General features: G+C 42.2%; 2 protein-coding genes across 4 annotated transcripts in view; one reads left to right on the top strand and one right to left on the bottom strand.

The window, feature by feature from the left end:
• LOC108630017 (uncharacterized) overlaps positions 1-4,200 on the top strand; it is a 6,378-nt gene extending 2,178 nt beyond the window's left edge. The window contains exons 2-7 of one of the 3 annotated variants that reach the window (XM_026817760.1): positions 616-750; positions 811-1,083; positions 1,154-1,401; positions 1,835-2,387; positions 2,528-2,750; positions 3,185-4,200. In XM_026817760.1, the coding sequence (XP_026673561.1) occupies positions 616-750; positions 811-1,083; positions 1,154-1,401; positions 1,835-2,387; positions 2,528-2,750; positions 3,185-3,345 (1,593 nt within the window). In that variant the 3' untranslated portion in view covers positions 3,346-4,200. Of the gene's footprint in view, positions 1-615; positions 1,084-1,153; positions 1,402-1,834; positions 2,388-2,527; positions 2,751-3,184 lie in introns of all 3 variants that reach the window. The other 2 variants (XM_018033064.2, XM_026817761.1) reach the window with 2 other exon arrangements.
• Positions 4,201-4,232: 32 nt separating this feature from the next.
• Positions 4,233-12,523, bottom strand: part of LOC108630016 (uncharacterized) — a 9,304-nt gene continuing 1,013 nt past the window's right edge. Inside the window, exons 2-4 of the mRNA XM_026817759.1 lie at positions 11,830-11,912; positions 10,677-10,752; positions 4,233-7,212 (exon numbers count right to left, since the gene is read on the bottom strand). Coding sequence (XP_026673560.1) covers positions 4,248-7,212; positions 10,677-10,752; positions 11,830-11,905 — 3,117 coding nt within the window. The 5' untranslated portion in view covers positions 11,906-11,912 and the 3' untranslated portion in view covers positions 4,233-4,247. The remainder of the gene's footprint in view (positions 7,213-10,676; positions 10,753-11,829; positions 11,913-12,523) is intronic.

Raw genomic sequence — 12,523 nt, 5'->3', positions numbered from 1 at the left:
AATGAATATGATAAAAAAGAATCAAAAGGAGACAAGTTTTATAGTTGCATTATTGCTGTAATAATCTCAGAGAATCGAAGCAAAATTTGTTTTAAAATTTACATCTAATTAGGTCCATTTAATGTCCCTTTTATATTCTATATTTATATCATAAATATGAATGTAAATGATAAAAAAAAAAATCAAAAGAAGACAAGTTTTATAGTTGAATTATTGCTGTAATTCAAGGCGCAGGTTTTTATCCTGTGTGCTCAACGCGCAATCTCCCCTCTCTCAATTTCACGCGCTCTCTCTACGTTCGAGGCTTTCAGCAAACCATAACGTGAAGTAGTCGAGTATTTTCATGGCTGGTAAAGACGCACCTGAGCGGGTGACCGCAATGGATATCGGTTACCAATATTTATGAGGAATTTTAGTACTGAAGCTCTTCCAGCAATTTTACACAAACGCGACTGTTGAGTCCCGACGATTTATTTAAGAAATACCTTAAAATCTTGTAAAGTCACGGAAGTCTGATGTTAAAAATGAAGAATGAAAATTGCACGCATGATAAATAGGCCACCGGTGATATCTTGAAGAAAGTGCGAGTATCTCAACGACTCTTATCCGATTCAGATGGCGGCGAGAGGAGCGATCATTCTATTCTCGGTAACGTTGGTCCTGAGGGGCACCCAGTGCGACACGCGGTACTTCGTGAAGATGAAGACGAACGCGTCGGATCTGTTCAAGACGAGAGGAGAGAACTCGAGGGTACTCGACGAACCGATCGCCGTTACTCGAAGTCCATTGGAAGTAATAGCTGGGTTTCAGAGCGACGGCCAGAGGATGATCGACGATTTCCCGAGGACCGAGGAGGACAGAAACGGGTTCGAAACGTCCACGTTTAATCCGGACGTGTTGAATAAATTCCTGGAAGAGTACGCGAATAAGATCAAGGGTAGTACGGAAAAATATCATAGGTTCCCGTTCAGGGGCGTGAAACCCACCGAGCCTCTGACCCTCGAGGTGGACGATCAAACCACGCAGTCGACCAATTACGAGCAGACCGTCAGCGAACCAGTCAATTCGACCACCGAGAATAGCGTATGGCTTCTACTTTTATTTCGTTCTTTACGATTTCTACTATTTTTACGATGTTCGAAATTGATACCAGTTGAGCGAGACTTTGAACGACACGTTGAAGAGGAACAAGTACTATGGCGCGAATTCGCACGAAGATAGAAACGGTTGGGTCACTTTGGAAGCGATCCCGTGGTCGAAGAGCAAGATCTCAAAATGGCAAGCAACGCCCACTACTCAGCGACCGTGGCCGGACACGAAGCCCTGGGACAAGCCGACGATTGGGAAACCTTGGGCCTCCGATTATTCAATCAGACCGATTTACGAGAATAATAAGCCATGGTAATTTCATGCTCTTCAGAAAGTTTATAAGGTTTTCACACGAGTCTTTAGAACCAGTGACGTCTTTGATGTTTCCTTGGATCTTGAACCTTCTTCTTTCTTGATTGAATAATGGGCAGGAACAAATTACGTGTTCAATTGAGTTGGCTTCATTACAATTAACACACATAGGTTTTTCTTGTTTTTTAATTAAGTAAATGTGAGTGAAATTTGTATGTCCAATTCTTGCTCTGTTTAGTACAACTTGTTCTTTCCTTCTGAATAAAAATGTGGGGGAAATTTCATAAATATCTTCTCTTATACGGTGAATTTGAGTTTGTCGAGAGTTTTTCCATACAGTGTTCCATTTCTCTTTTAGGATTTTGATGAATATCTTTGCAACCTCCCTATAGTAGACAGGCACGTCTAATTCCTCGAATATTTTGTACATCAGGTATGATAAACCGAAGCCGACCTGGCCGGAAGTGAGCAATGACAAACCGTGGCAGAAGCCAAATCGGCCTTCTTATTATACCGAAAAACCCGAAGAGACTCAGGCGCAAAAGTGGCCACCGGAGAGGCCTTCTTGGAACAAATATTCAGACCGTCCCGGAAGTGAAATAATCACTGATAATCGACCGGCGAACTTCCCCAATAATAATTGGAACAGGCCTCTACCGACGAAACCGAGCTACCAGTACCTGGACAAGTACGACAAGAATCAAGGAGGGGAGAGTAACGACTGGCATGATTTTCCATCGAGATTCGAGGACCGACTTTCCACCGACAGGCCAGGATTCTCGCAGTATCAATACGTGAACAATCACCCTCAGAGCTATCCCGGGAACGGGGACGGTCAATGGGTGCTCCTCTCTACGAACAGAGGCTATTCAAAAAACAGGCAGAGGTCCATCAAATTAGACTCGATCGATAATTCTACTAAGAGTGTTACCAAAAAGGCAGAAGAACCGGATCCGGCTGTTGCCGTGATGACCTCGAAGAGACAGGTTAGGCTAAATGATCATAGAAGTTCTTAAATTTATTCAAGATTTTCTAATATGGCGAGTCAGTTTTATAATTGAGCATCCCCTGTCACATCCGCTCCCGTCGCGATTGGCAGTCACTTGATGAAAAACCGTTTACCTAGGTCAGATTGACGGTGTTACCGTCGATCAACGGCACGAACACGACCACGTCGCACGGAGGCCTCTTGGAAGTGGAGAAGACGTTCAAGAGCGTCGATCAGAGCCGGAAGGAGTACGAGATGGAAAAGCAAACTCTGATTCCAGCGATTTTAAAGAAGAGGCCTATCAGGAACACGTTAGGCAATCATCCATCTAACTCCGCCGTTCTGGCCGCCGTTGGTGCTGGTAAAAACTTTTAAATTTTCAAAAAACAGGGAAGAATCTGTTTATTTTCTCTGATTATTTTTGACAATTTTGAAGAACTGCAGATGTGGAAAATTGGAAGAGGAATATTTGTAGAAAAGAGTTTCTAAACTCTTTAACGCACGAGTTAAAAATGAGAGTAATCGATATATTAAATCATCTTTACTTAAATGATATTTTTATATAAATAAAAAAAACTTCAGTTTCATCTCGAAAATAGCCCAGAAAAAACGATAAACTCTTGAAAAAAGGTCATATCGAATCGCCAGTGTTTTATGAACAAATTTCTAAAAAATAATCATCATTCATGGACTTTAAAGAAAGTTATTTTTAATTATAAGAAATGCGTTTTTCTAAGGTACATAAATTTTTGATATTGACTGTATAGCCGATACATCCTTGATTCTGTCTCGCAGGAATTCTACCAGCGACAATGGCAATGATGATACCGATGATTCTCGGCCGACGAAGGCGCGATCTAACGAACTCAGGAATGGGACGTCCCGACCATAATCTGATAACGAGTAATATTATCTCTGCGAACGAGTATCGAACTCATGAAACGAGACTAAGATAGGAGTAATTAGAGGAATAAGAAATCTTTGACGAATATAAATTAGTATAAAATAATGACGAAAGATATAAATCGTAAACGCGAGAATTTAGAAGCAGCATAGAAATTGAAACTAGAATACTTAGAAAGAGAAATTTGATAAGATACGTTTTAAACATTTAAGAGTTTCTATTTTCTACAGGCATCGATCAGACTCGTTTCCAAATGGATTATACTTACGCACGTGTCAGGACGTTACAAAAACATTTTATTTATTATTTATTTATTTATTTATACATTTATAATAACGTTACATTTCATCGTTCGCTTAAATACTTAATAAAATGCATAAGTACTAACGAAAAATATCATCGAAAGAGCCGCGTTCCGAATATAGAATTTTTCGCTGAAATTTTTCAAAACCCTTTTAGTTCCCCCATCGCCGGACCCCGTCGAAAATGGTTTCGAAAAAAACGTTTAAATGAAATGCGCTCGTGCATTCCACGCGAGAAATCCTATCCTTTAAAGCTTGTGCATCTGATTCAAATAAAATCTCCGCCTGCCTTCCTCGTCCTAACGTTGTTAATAAATTAACAAGAATATGAATTAACAATTTCTAAGGATTAGAATCGTGAAAGGTATGAATCATTTGCTTTCTGATCAGAGTATCGTGCAGGACGATTAGTCTGTCTCTGTATACTAAAATATCTTCTTTCTAATGACGAAATAAAAAAAGAAAATACAAATTCACGAATTTTAACGATCTGATAAATGAATAAATAAGCACGAAGATATTTCAGTATACATGAAGAGACGTTTAAATTCTCAGTCCTCGTGACGTTCACACATGAGATTTTTCAACCAAAGAAACGGTACAGAAAATCGTCACTGGAGTTCGTAGTCCCTTGAACATTTCGGAAGACCGTTCACTCCTCCCCGTTGATCCTCTTCTGCACGTGGCCGAGGTACTTGGCGAATCCTTCGCTGGCGTGTTTGAGCAACGTCAGACCGAGCCGTAACTTGATCTCGGCGATCTTCTTCACGAAATTGAAGAGATTGAAACCGTTCTGCTCGGTCGGCTTAGCGGTTGACTCGGACCACTCGACGGTCTGTTCCGTCGTCTTCGATCCATCGGTCGTTTGTTCGATTTCCACGGATGTTGAAGACAATGTAGATGATTCTGTACTTTCTCTTATTACCGAAGACGTGTCCACGGAAACGGTGCTCGTTTCAAACTTCTGACTGCTGGTGGTAGACTCCTTTAAACGAGTCGTCTCCTCGTCTTTTTCTTTCTTGCTTTGGTCATCGAAATTGTCCACTTCGTTGTGCTTATTCTTTTTCTTTTGGGCATCGTCAGGCAAGGCTGAGTCGATGATGTTCAATATTTCATTGCTCAAATCGTCCTCCTTCTCCTCCTCTTCCAGTTCCCTCTTCGTAGGTATTATTTGAATCACCGTGTCTCTCTTTCGCCTGGAAACGTCCATCAGACTCACCAAGGACCTCTTCTTCCTGAGAGATCTGGGCCCGTGTTCCACGGCAACCGCAGTCGGCGTGATCTCCACTTCGTAAGTTTCGTCAGGCCTGGCCGTTTGAATCTGATCGTAACTAGAAGCTCCTGTCGGGAATTTGAAATTCTGATTGACGTCGTGATTAAACGGGCCATCCGTCGGTTCATAGCTGTTTACTAATTTCTCCGGATTAGGTAAAGCCGAGATTTTCTCGTCGTAATTTGGATACTCCTTAGGCACGTTTCCTACGACGAATTTCCTGTTCACCGAGCTGGGCATAGCTGAACCTACGACGTACTCAGAGTGTTTAGGCCTGTCGTAATAATTCGGAGTACTTTGAGCATCGGAGTAACGATAATCAGTGTTCCTGTGTTTCTCTGGTCGATAGATCGGAGAAGATGAAGGATTCCTTTGATCGTTTTTCTTCGTCGCCTCATAAGCACCATCGTAGTGTTGGTATTTGTAGTAATTATCGTAGTCCTTCGAGCCAGGATACTTGGAGTCGTCGGTGGTCATGCCTTGTAACACTTTAGCTAAGACCTCTTCTTCACTCTGACCATAACTTCCTCCGTATTCCTCGAAATTGTATTTATACTTCGGCTCCACCTCATAGTTCCTTCTCGTGACTGTACCACTGAAGGGATACAGGAAGTACGAAGCCAAGCCGAGGCCAAGTCCTACCAGAGACATCACACCGAAGCTAGGCATCACCTCTCGACTAAGGAAATTATAAATCTGCATACTAACGGGTGTCGCAGCTGGTTTTTTCTTCGTTTTAGTCGAATTAACAGCTACCTTGCTCTCGGGTGCTATCTTCGATTCCTGTATTCCATTTTCTATTGTTTCTTCGACTGCCAATTCGAATTCCGTAGATGTAGAAGGCGTCGATGTCGATACTGTAGTAGATGTGCTTGTAGAAACAGTCGGTTTCCTTCTTCTAGTTTTATTCTTCTTCCTCTTGGAATTGTGTCTAGGCCTCTTGGTGGTCGAGGTCGTCGTCGTCGTCGTCGTCGACGGCGTGGTGCTCGACGTGCTAGGAGAAACCTCGGTGTTCACGTTGATCTTTGTTAATTCAGGGTTGAAGTCGAACTTCATTAAATCTATTCTAGTCTCGTCTTCGGTTTCCTTGTCCTTCGAATCTGTTATTTTCTCTACTTTTTCTATCTGCAGCACCGGCGCGTTCACCTTGATCGGGTGTATCTCGATTTTAGTCGGCTCGTCTAATGGCTTCTTTAATTGAACCTTTAACACGTTGTTCACCTTCGTCCCGACTGGCTTAGGCTTCGTTTCTACGAGATCGTTGCCAGTCGTAGTTGGTTTAACAGTCGTACTGGCTTCCAAGCTAGCCGTAGAAGAACTGAGAGCTTGAGTGGTAGTCTTCTGCGTGTCCATCAGTATCGATGCTTTGATTTTAGTCACGAACATCGGCTTCTCTGTACTCTCGGTCTTCGTTTTTGGGATCGTGATCATTTGCACGGGTCGGAAAGTGACTTTCTCTATTTTCCCAGTGGCGGTACTCTCGTTCTTCGCTACGTCTGGTTTGACGGTGGTCCTTCTCGTTGGAGGCTTCGGCCTCTGTTGATTAGGCCGAGGATTTTTAGGAGGCTTAGACACGGCGGTCTTCACGGTAGTCGTTTTCGGTTTGGCAGTCGTCCTCGTCGGGATTTTCTTAGTTGTACCAATCTCCTTGTTCTCTACATTTATTGTAGTCTGAGGAACTTTCAAAGTAGTACTCTGAACGGGCTCCGGTTTCTCGCTGATCGTTTCAGTGACTGTCTTCTCCGTCACCTTCTCCGGTTTTGTTTCAGCTTTCTTTATTGTTACTAAGACAGGCTTTTTAGTTGTCGAAGGTTCTATCGTCGTCGAAACGGGTATCGTCGCTTTCTCAGTCGTTCTCTCAGTGGTGCCTATCCTCTCCATTAGAGTCGTCGGTTTAACTATGATTTTTGCTGTCGTTTCAAACGACGGTTCCATTTCTACTGTCTTCACGGTCGTAGACGGTGGATTGAGGAGGATCCACGTGGAAATTCCACCGGTGGTCGTCGGCTGATTTTTATAAGCTGTCATCAGACGTGTTGAACTCATCTCTTTCTCGAGCTCCTCTTCGGTAATAGCCATCGCTTGACCTGGGTGGCTGCTTTCGAAGTAATTGAATTTCGAATTCACCGGTCTACCGAAACCACCCGGTCCATTGTTCACGTGTATCTCTTTAACGGGTGTGGCCTCGTTCCGGTCGACCGGTTTCTGGTTACCGTTCGACTTGTTGATCACGTTGTCGAGGATCTTCGGTGGTTCCTCCTTAGGACTGGTCACGTTCAACAGTTGAGTGGCCATCGTTCTCAGAGACTGGTCGATGTTCTGCAGGTCCTTCGAACGGCGAGAGCTGAAAAGAAATCGTCTGATCAGATAGAGGCGAGATCGGTTATGTTAAAATGGATTGCTAACAAATTAGGTGAACAATTTCGAGCAGCAATTCATTGTCTTACCTTTACGTCTCTGTAAAGTTTGAAATTTTCTTTTATCAAGGAATGGGACTGTCTTGGGATGTACTGTAGGATACCAGGATTCTACCTTAAGGGGCCTTACCAGGAATTTTAAAAGAATCTAATTTATTTTTGCATTTTTTTAAATTACCTTTAAAAATATAATAAAATTTCGAGGTCAGACTTCAACTAGTTTTCGAATGGCAGTCTTCTAATATTATTAATATAATAGTTAATACTTTAAACGCGTTTTTCTCGAAATGGTATTTTTCAAAATTGTTGATACTATAAATCAAAAACTAATTATACGATTGACTTGATATTTTAACAGAGTGTTCTAGACATGCTTTATTTAGGATATTCTTGATTGGATGAAAACTGTAATTTTGGCAACGAAAGACGACAATTTTTTTAAGGAAAAATTTCTTAAAAATTCTACCATTTTGTCAGATTTCAACATTTCTCCTGTCCTACGTCATTCAACAATAAAGCATGTCTTTAAGAGCGTCTTTCTTTATTTAGTTCCTTTATTAAAAGAAATTCTCGAAAATGATCTAAATTTTAGGCGGTCACCCTGATAAGGCTCCTTAATTAATGATAATGACTACAGAAATAAAATGCAGGTTTATCGGTACGAATGGTTTATTTCAATTACATTTGGCTGGCACAAACACTAGCAAATGCCCTAAAAGAAAGCACGAGATAAATTAAACATACAGGCATGTTTACGTCTGCCGCAAAGAATTATCGCGCATTTAATTAAAGCTACGATTGGCGAGGTTACTTTCCTATGTCCTAAACGCTATATCATATATCCCTCACCCTTCAGATTTAAATTAAAACATCAGAATCGTTTTCTTATTTATCCATAAATACGAAGGAATAAAGTACGTCCGATCTTGGAAGAAACCATCATCCCATCGAAACCATCAAGTTTATTCTTCACGTCCCAAAATTCTATCACGTCCTGCCCCACAAAACTACTGCCACGTGAAAAAATAATTGAAAATCGAACATCTCCACAGTTTCTCATCTCTTCCTCTTCCTCCTCTTACTCTTCCATTCATTCACCCTCCCATATGTGTCCATAGACTGTTTCACAACCTCTTCAAGATTAGACCAGAAACTGTCTTCGGCATTGTTAAGAGCCCTGCTGAATCCGAAGGAACTGGGGAAGAAGAAGGGGTAGATGAAAGTAACGATACCAAGGACACCGGCTGCGAGAGCAGTGAAGGGAGCAGCTGCCAAGCTGAAGAAACCATAATGCAACGGGTTGACGACCGTAAAATACGTGAAGACCGAAGCTATCGTGTCCATAATACCACTAGGTGACAAATCGAATTCGTCATCATCGTCGTCGCTCGTTGGACTCGAAGAGCCAGCGACTGGAGTTACGGGAGGGCTCGGAGATGCCCCTGAAGAGGCTGGATTCGTGGCGGCCGGTGCCACGGCTGGTCGAACCAAAGAATTGCCACTGTTACCAGCCTCGGAGCCTAGCGAAGAACCTGCGCCATCATTCGCTGACTCGCTCTGGTCGTCTTCACCGAGTAAAGCCTCGATCGAGAGTGTAGGTTCGTCTGGCGAGGTCGAAATACTGATATGAGTATCTTGTATCACTTCGACGTCGCTCTGATGATTCTCCGGATTCTTCGGGGGGTCGTAATAGCCATTTTGAGGCCACTGAGAAGAACTGGTTTGATAGCTGGGATAATTGGAATTAGAATTCACCTGACCGTATTTATCCGTCTCTTCGTAATTCTGATAATTCTCAGGGTTGGTCACTGAAGATGTGGAATTATATACGTTCGTGTTGAACACGTGGGAATTGATGATTATGTTCAAATCTGTGCAACCCTCTTTGCTCTGAATCGTATTATTAATTCTCGTGTAAGAGTTTATTAAAATTGTAGGACAACTCTGATCGCCAGTCACTACAGGAGTTTGTGGTCGCGTTTTGTCAGGTTCTTTATGTTCCTCATTAGTAATGAACCCTATGTGAACGTTCGGACCTGGCTTGGGGGTGGTCGTAGGGGTAGGATACAGTTGAGAGAGAATCAACGAAGGGGGGTACGAAGACCCTGAAGATGACACAGGGGCAGAGGTCGGTCTAATGGAACTGACAGACGTCCTGTTTGGTTTCCTCGAGTCTGTGTTTATCAAATGGACGATCGTGTTCTGGGATACTTGAGTCTGCGGATTGAGAATCGGTCTCTTAGTTTTGTTCCTCAACCAGTTGGGGACTTTTTCTGTCACGTGGCTCGAAGAATGGAGCGGGTAAATGAAGCCAGGCTTCAGGGTTTGAACGTCGCTGGGTCTCGACGGTCTGTTCGGTTCCAGATTTTGAATAAGTGGATCGAAAGCGATACTGATTGGACCATTCATTTGATCGCTCTCTATGATGTGACTGCCATTCGTCATGAATGCAGGGATCTTCAACCAGTGGACTATGTCCTGAATACTGGGACTCGATACTTGGTAATTAAAATTCGGATGCAACGGAATCGGTTTTTGCACGCTCTCTTCAGGGTTCAAATCATTTTCGAAGGAAGTGTACGTGTCGTAGTTCTGGAAGTCCTCGGCGCTCTGAATGGCACCGTTCGGCCAGTTCTTCAAGTTCGTCGAGTTACCTTTATTAATCTGATTCTTATTCAACTTATTCTTGTTATTTTTCTTCGAGTTCTGACCTGAAGGACGACGGATTTTCGTCCTGTTAGGCCGTTTCGAGTTCGAATACCGATTTAAATGATTCTGTATGGGATCGTCGCCCGGACTGTTTTTATTTTCCAACGGCAAGCTGGCGGAATGAGTCAATGAGTCGGTGATCTTTTTTATGACCGCGATGTGATCGAACGGAGTCGTCGACTCGACCTTCTCGTCGCGACTCGAGAACTTCGAATTCTGGCCTGAGGCCACGGACTCTGAATTATTCAACGGGATTTCGTTCCTTTTAAAAACGTTGTACATAGGATCGAGTCTCGTGGAATTTAACACAGTGGCCCTATTTCGATAGGAAATTCTCGAATCGGCGAACGGAACGCGCGTAAAATTATATTGCGACTTTTTCGAGAAATTCCCGGACTTCTGATCGGAATTTAAAACCGTCAGTTCAGATATAGGAATCGTAGGACGACGAAAGACGTTTCTAAATCTAGTCAAATTACCAGTTTTGATTGGGCGCTCGTGGATTTTGTTTACTACCTGCAGTTTATCGAATTTCCGTCTGTTTCGAGGATTCGTACGTTGAGAGTTCGTCGATTTCCGTGTTTTGTCGACGCTTACCTCGTCGTCGCGTTTAACGGAGTCGGTGTTACCGCGGTAATAGTTAATGTGAGGAATAGTACTACTTCCGGTATTCCATGAGTACCTGCTAGCTTCTTGGACAGCCTGTGGCACGATCGGCCTCCAGTCCATAGAATTCGTTTCCGTTCGTCGCGATTCACCTGAAAAATAAATAAATCAAAATTTCAAGTAGATCCGTAAAATTGTTTATACGAGACCTTGAAGAACGAATCGGGAAGCTGTTTATATACGATATAGAAAAATATGGTGGACGTAAAACTTTCGTATTACGAAATAAAATTTTGTAACGAATCGCGGTTGAACGCACAATGCTAATCGGTCGATCAGAGAATTCCTGTGACTCGAGAATGGTAGCTACGTTTCCCTGTCAACGTGCAATTTGCTTGGGAACTGATTCACGTAATCACGTGGCTAGGACGTAGGAAATCGTTGACACAGTCGTTATGAAGAAACGCCGAGTCTTTAGCAAATGTCTAGTCCGACCATTTAAAATTTTCATTTTCAATTATAATTGAAGACAGTGTCCTTCTAAGACTGAGAAGTTTCATGCAAAAATCTGATTTAGATTTTCCATCATGCTTTCGATTTTTATATTCTTGTTAAATTTCTGCACGTGCCATTTTATTTAGCAAATGTCTAGTCCATTCAGAGCTTTTATTTGCAATTATAATTGAAGACAGTGTCTGAATTTCATGCAAAAATGAGACGTTTGAAAAATCTGATTGAGATTTTCCACCATGCTTTTGATTTTTACTGCTAAATTTCTGCACGTGCCATTTTATATACAAATACGAGGAATTAGTATAAAAAGAAAATTGGAACTTGAGAATTACTAATTAAAATAAATTAATAATTAATAATAGAAAGAAACTTGAAACTTGTAATTATTAGACTATGTATGTAGATTGAGTATATAAAATCGATACGAGTTTTATAAAAATTGTTAGTCTAGTAATTATAGTTCGTCGAACATTTAAACAGACTCGAAAGCGAGTAGTCCGAATAATTGCACGGTGCTTCCTCCGGTCGATTAGAGCTGTCGTTGAATCGAAAGTATCGAGGAAACATTTTCATATCCGATTTGTAATCAAATAAATACATAGTTTCTTCTTTATAACTATTATCCGACGATTTCAACGAAAAATATCGTTTCTTCGTGTTTATTCACGTACGTCGGGGAAAAATTCGATTGGACGTTCGTCGAGTGTGATTCTTACCGGTTTCCTGTGGCCTGGCATCGCCCGATCCTGACAGCAACAGGACCACCACGATCTTCAACAACTTCATCCGCATATTTGCACTGAAACAAAAACGAAAACACAGTCTTTCATAAATCGAGTACAAGGAACAAATTCTAGTGACTTTGTAACAATTTGCCGGTAAAAAGAACAAAACAAAAAGGAGAATCAAGGAGGACGTTTCTCCTCGACCCACAAACACGATGAATGCAAATTTCTACCAGGAAGCTCGTTTCTTTTATTCGTCGGGAAGATCGACCTCGGTCCTCGCGGAGGTCACCGAATTCGCGTTCGAAAGAATCATCCAGCGACGGACCTACGGAAGGCTGACGTAATAATGATCGTTCGGAATGTCTGATCATCGATTTATGTCTCGAAGGTCTCGATCGAGACGATCGTTCGTATTCGAGGAACGTACTTACGATCGTTCACCGAACGATGCCCGCCGCATGGAAATGAAGACACTTCGCGGTCATCGAGGAAAAAAGCTATCGACTTGAACCTTTTCTTTGTGTAAATTGCGACCTTGTGGTAAAACGAAATGAGTTTTCCTCCAAAAATGTTCTCCATCAGACATTCACCGAGTGTCCCGCGAAATAATCGACAGTCGTTTATTTCCTGACTCATGCGAGACGAGTAAGAAATTTTTTACGGAGTTCGCACGGTTCAAGGG

Source organism: Ceratina calcarata, unplaced genomic scaffold, assembly GCF_001652005.2.
Source record: "Ceratina calcarata isolate Rehan_Ccalc_2016 unplaced genomic scaffold, ASM165200v1 scaffold619, whole genome shotgun sequence".
NCBI classification, from domain to species: Eukaryota; Metazoa; Arthropoda; class Insecta; order Hymenoptera; family Apidae; genus Ceratina; species Ceratina calcarata.
The sequence above is the reverse complement of the archived record's forward strand: the minus strand, read 5'-3'. Positions and strand labels throughout refer to the sequence as shown.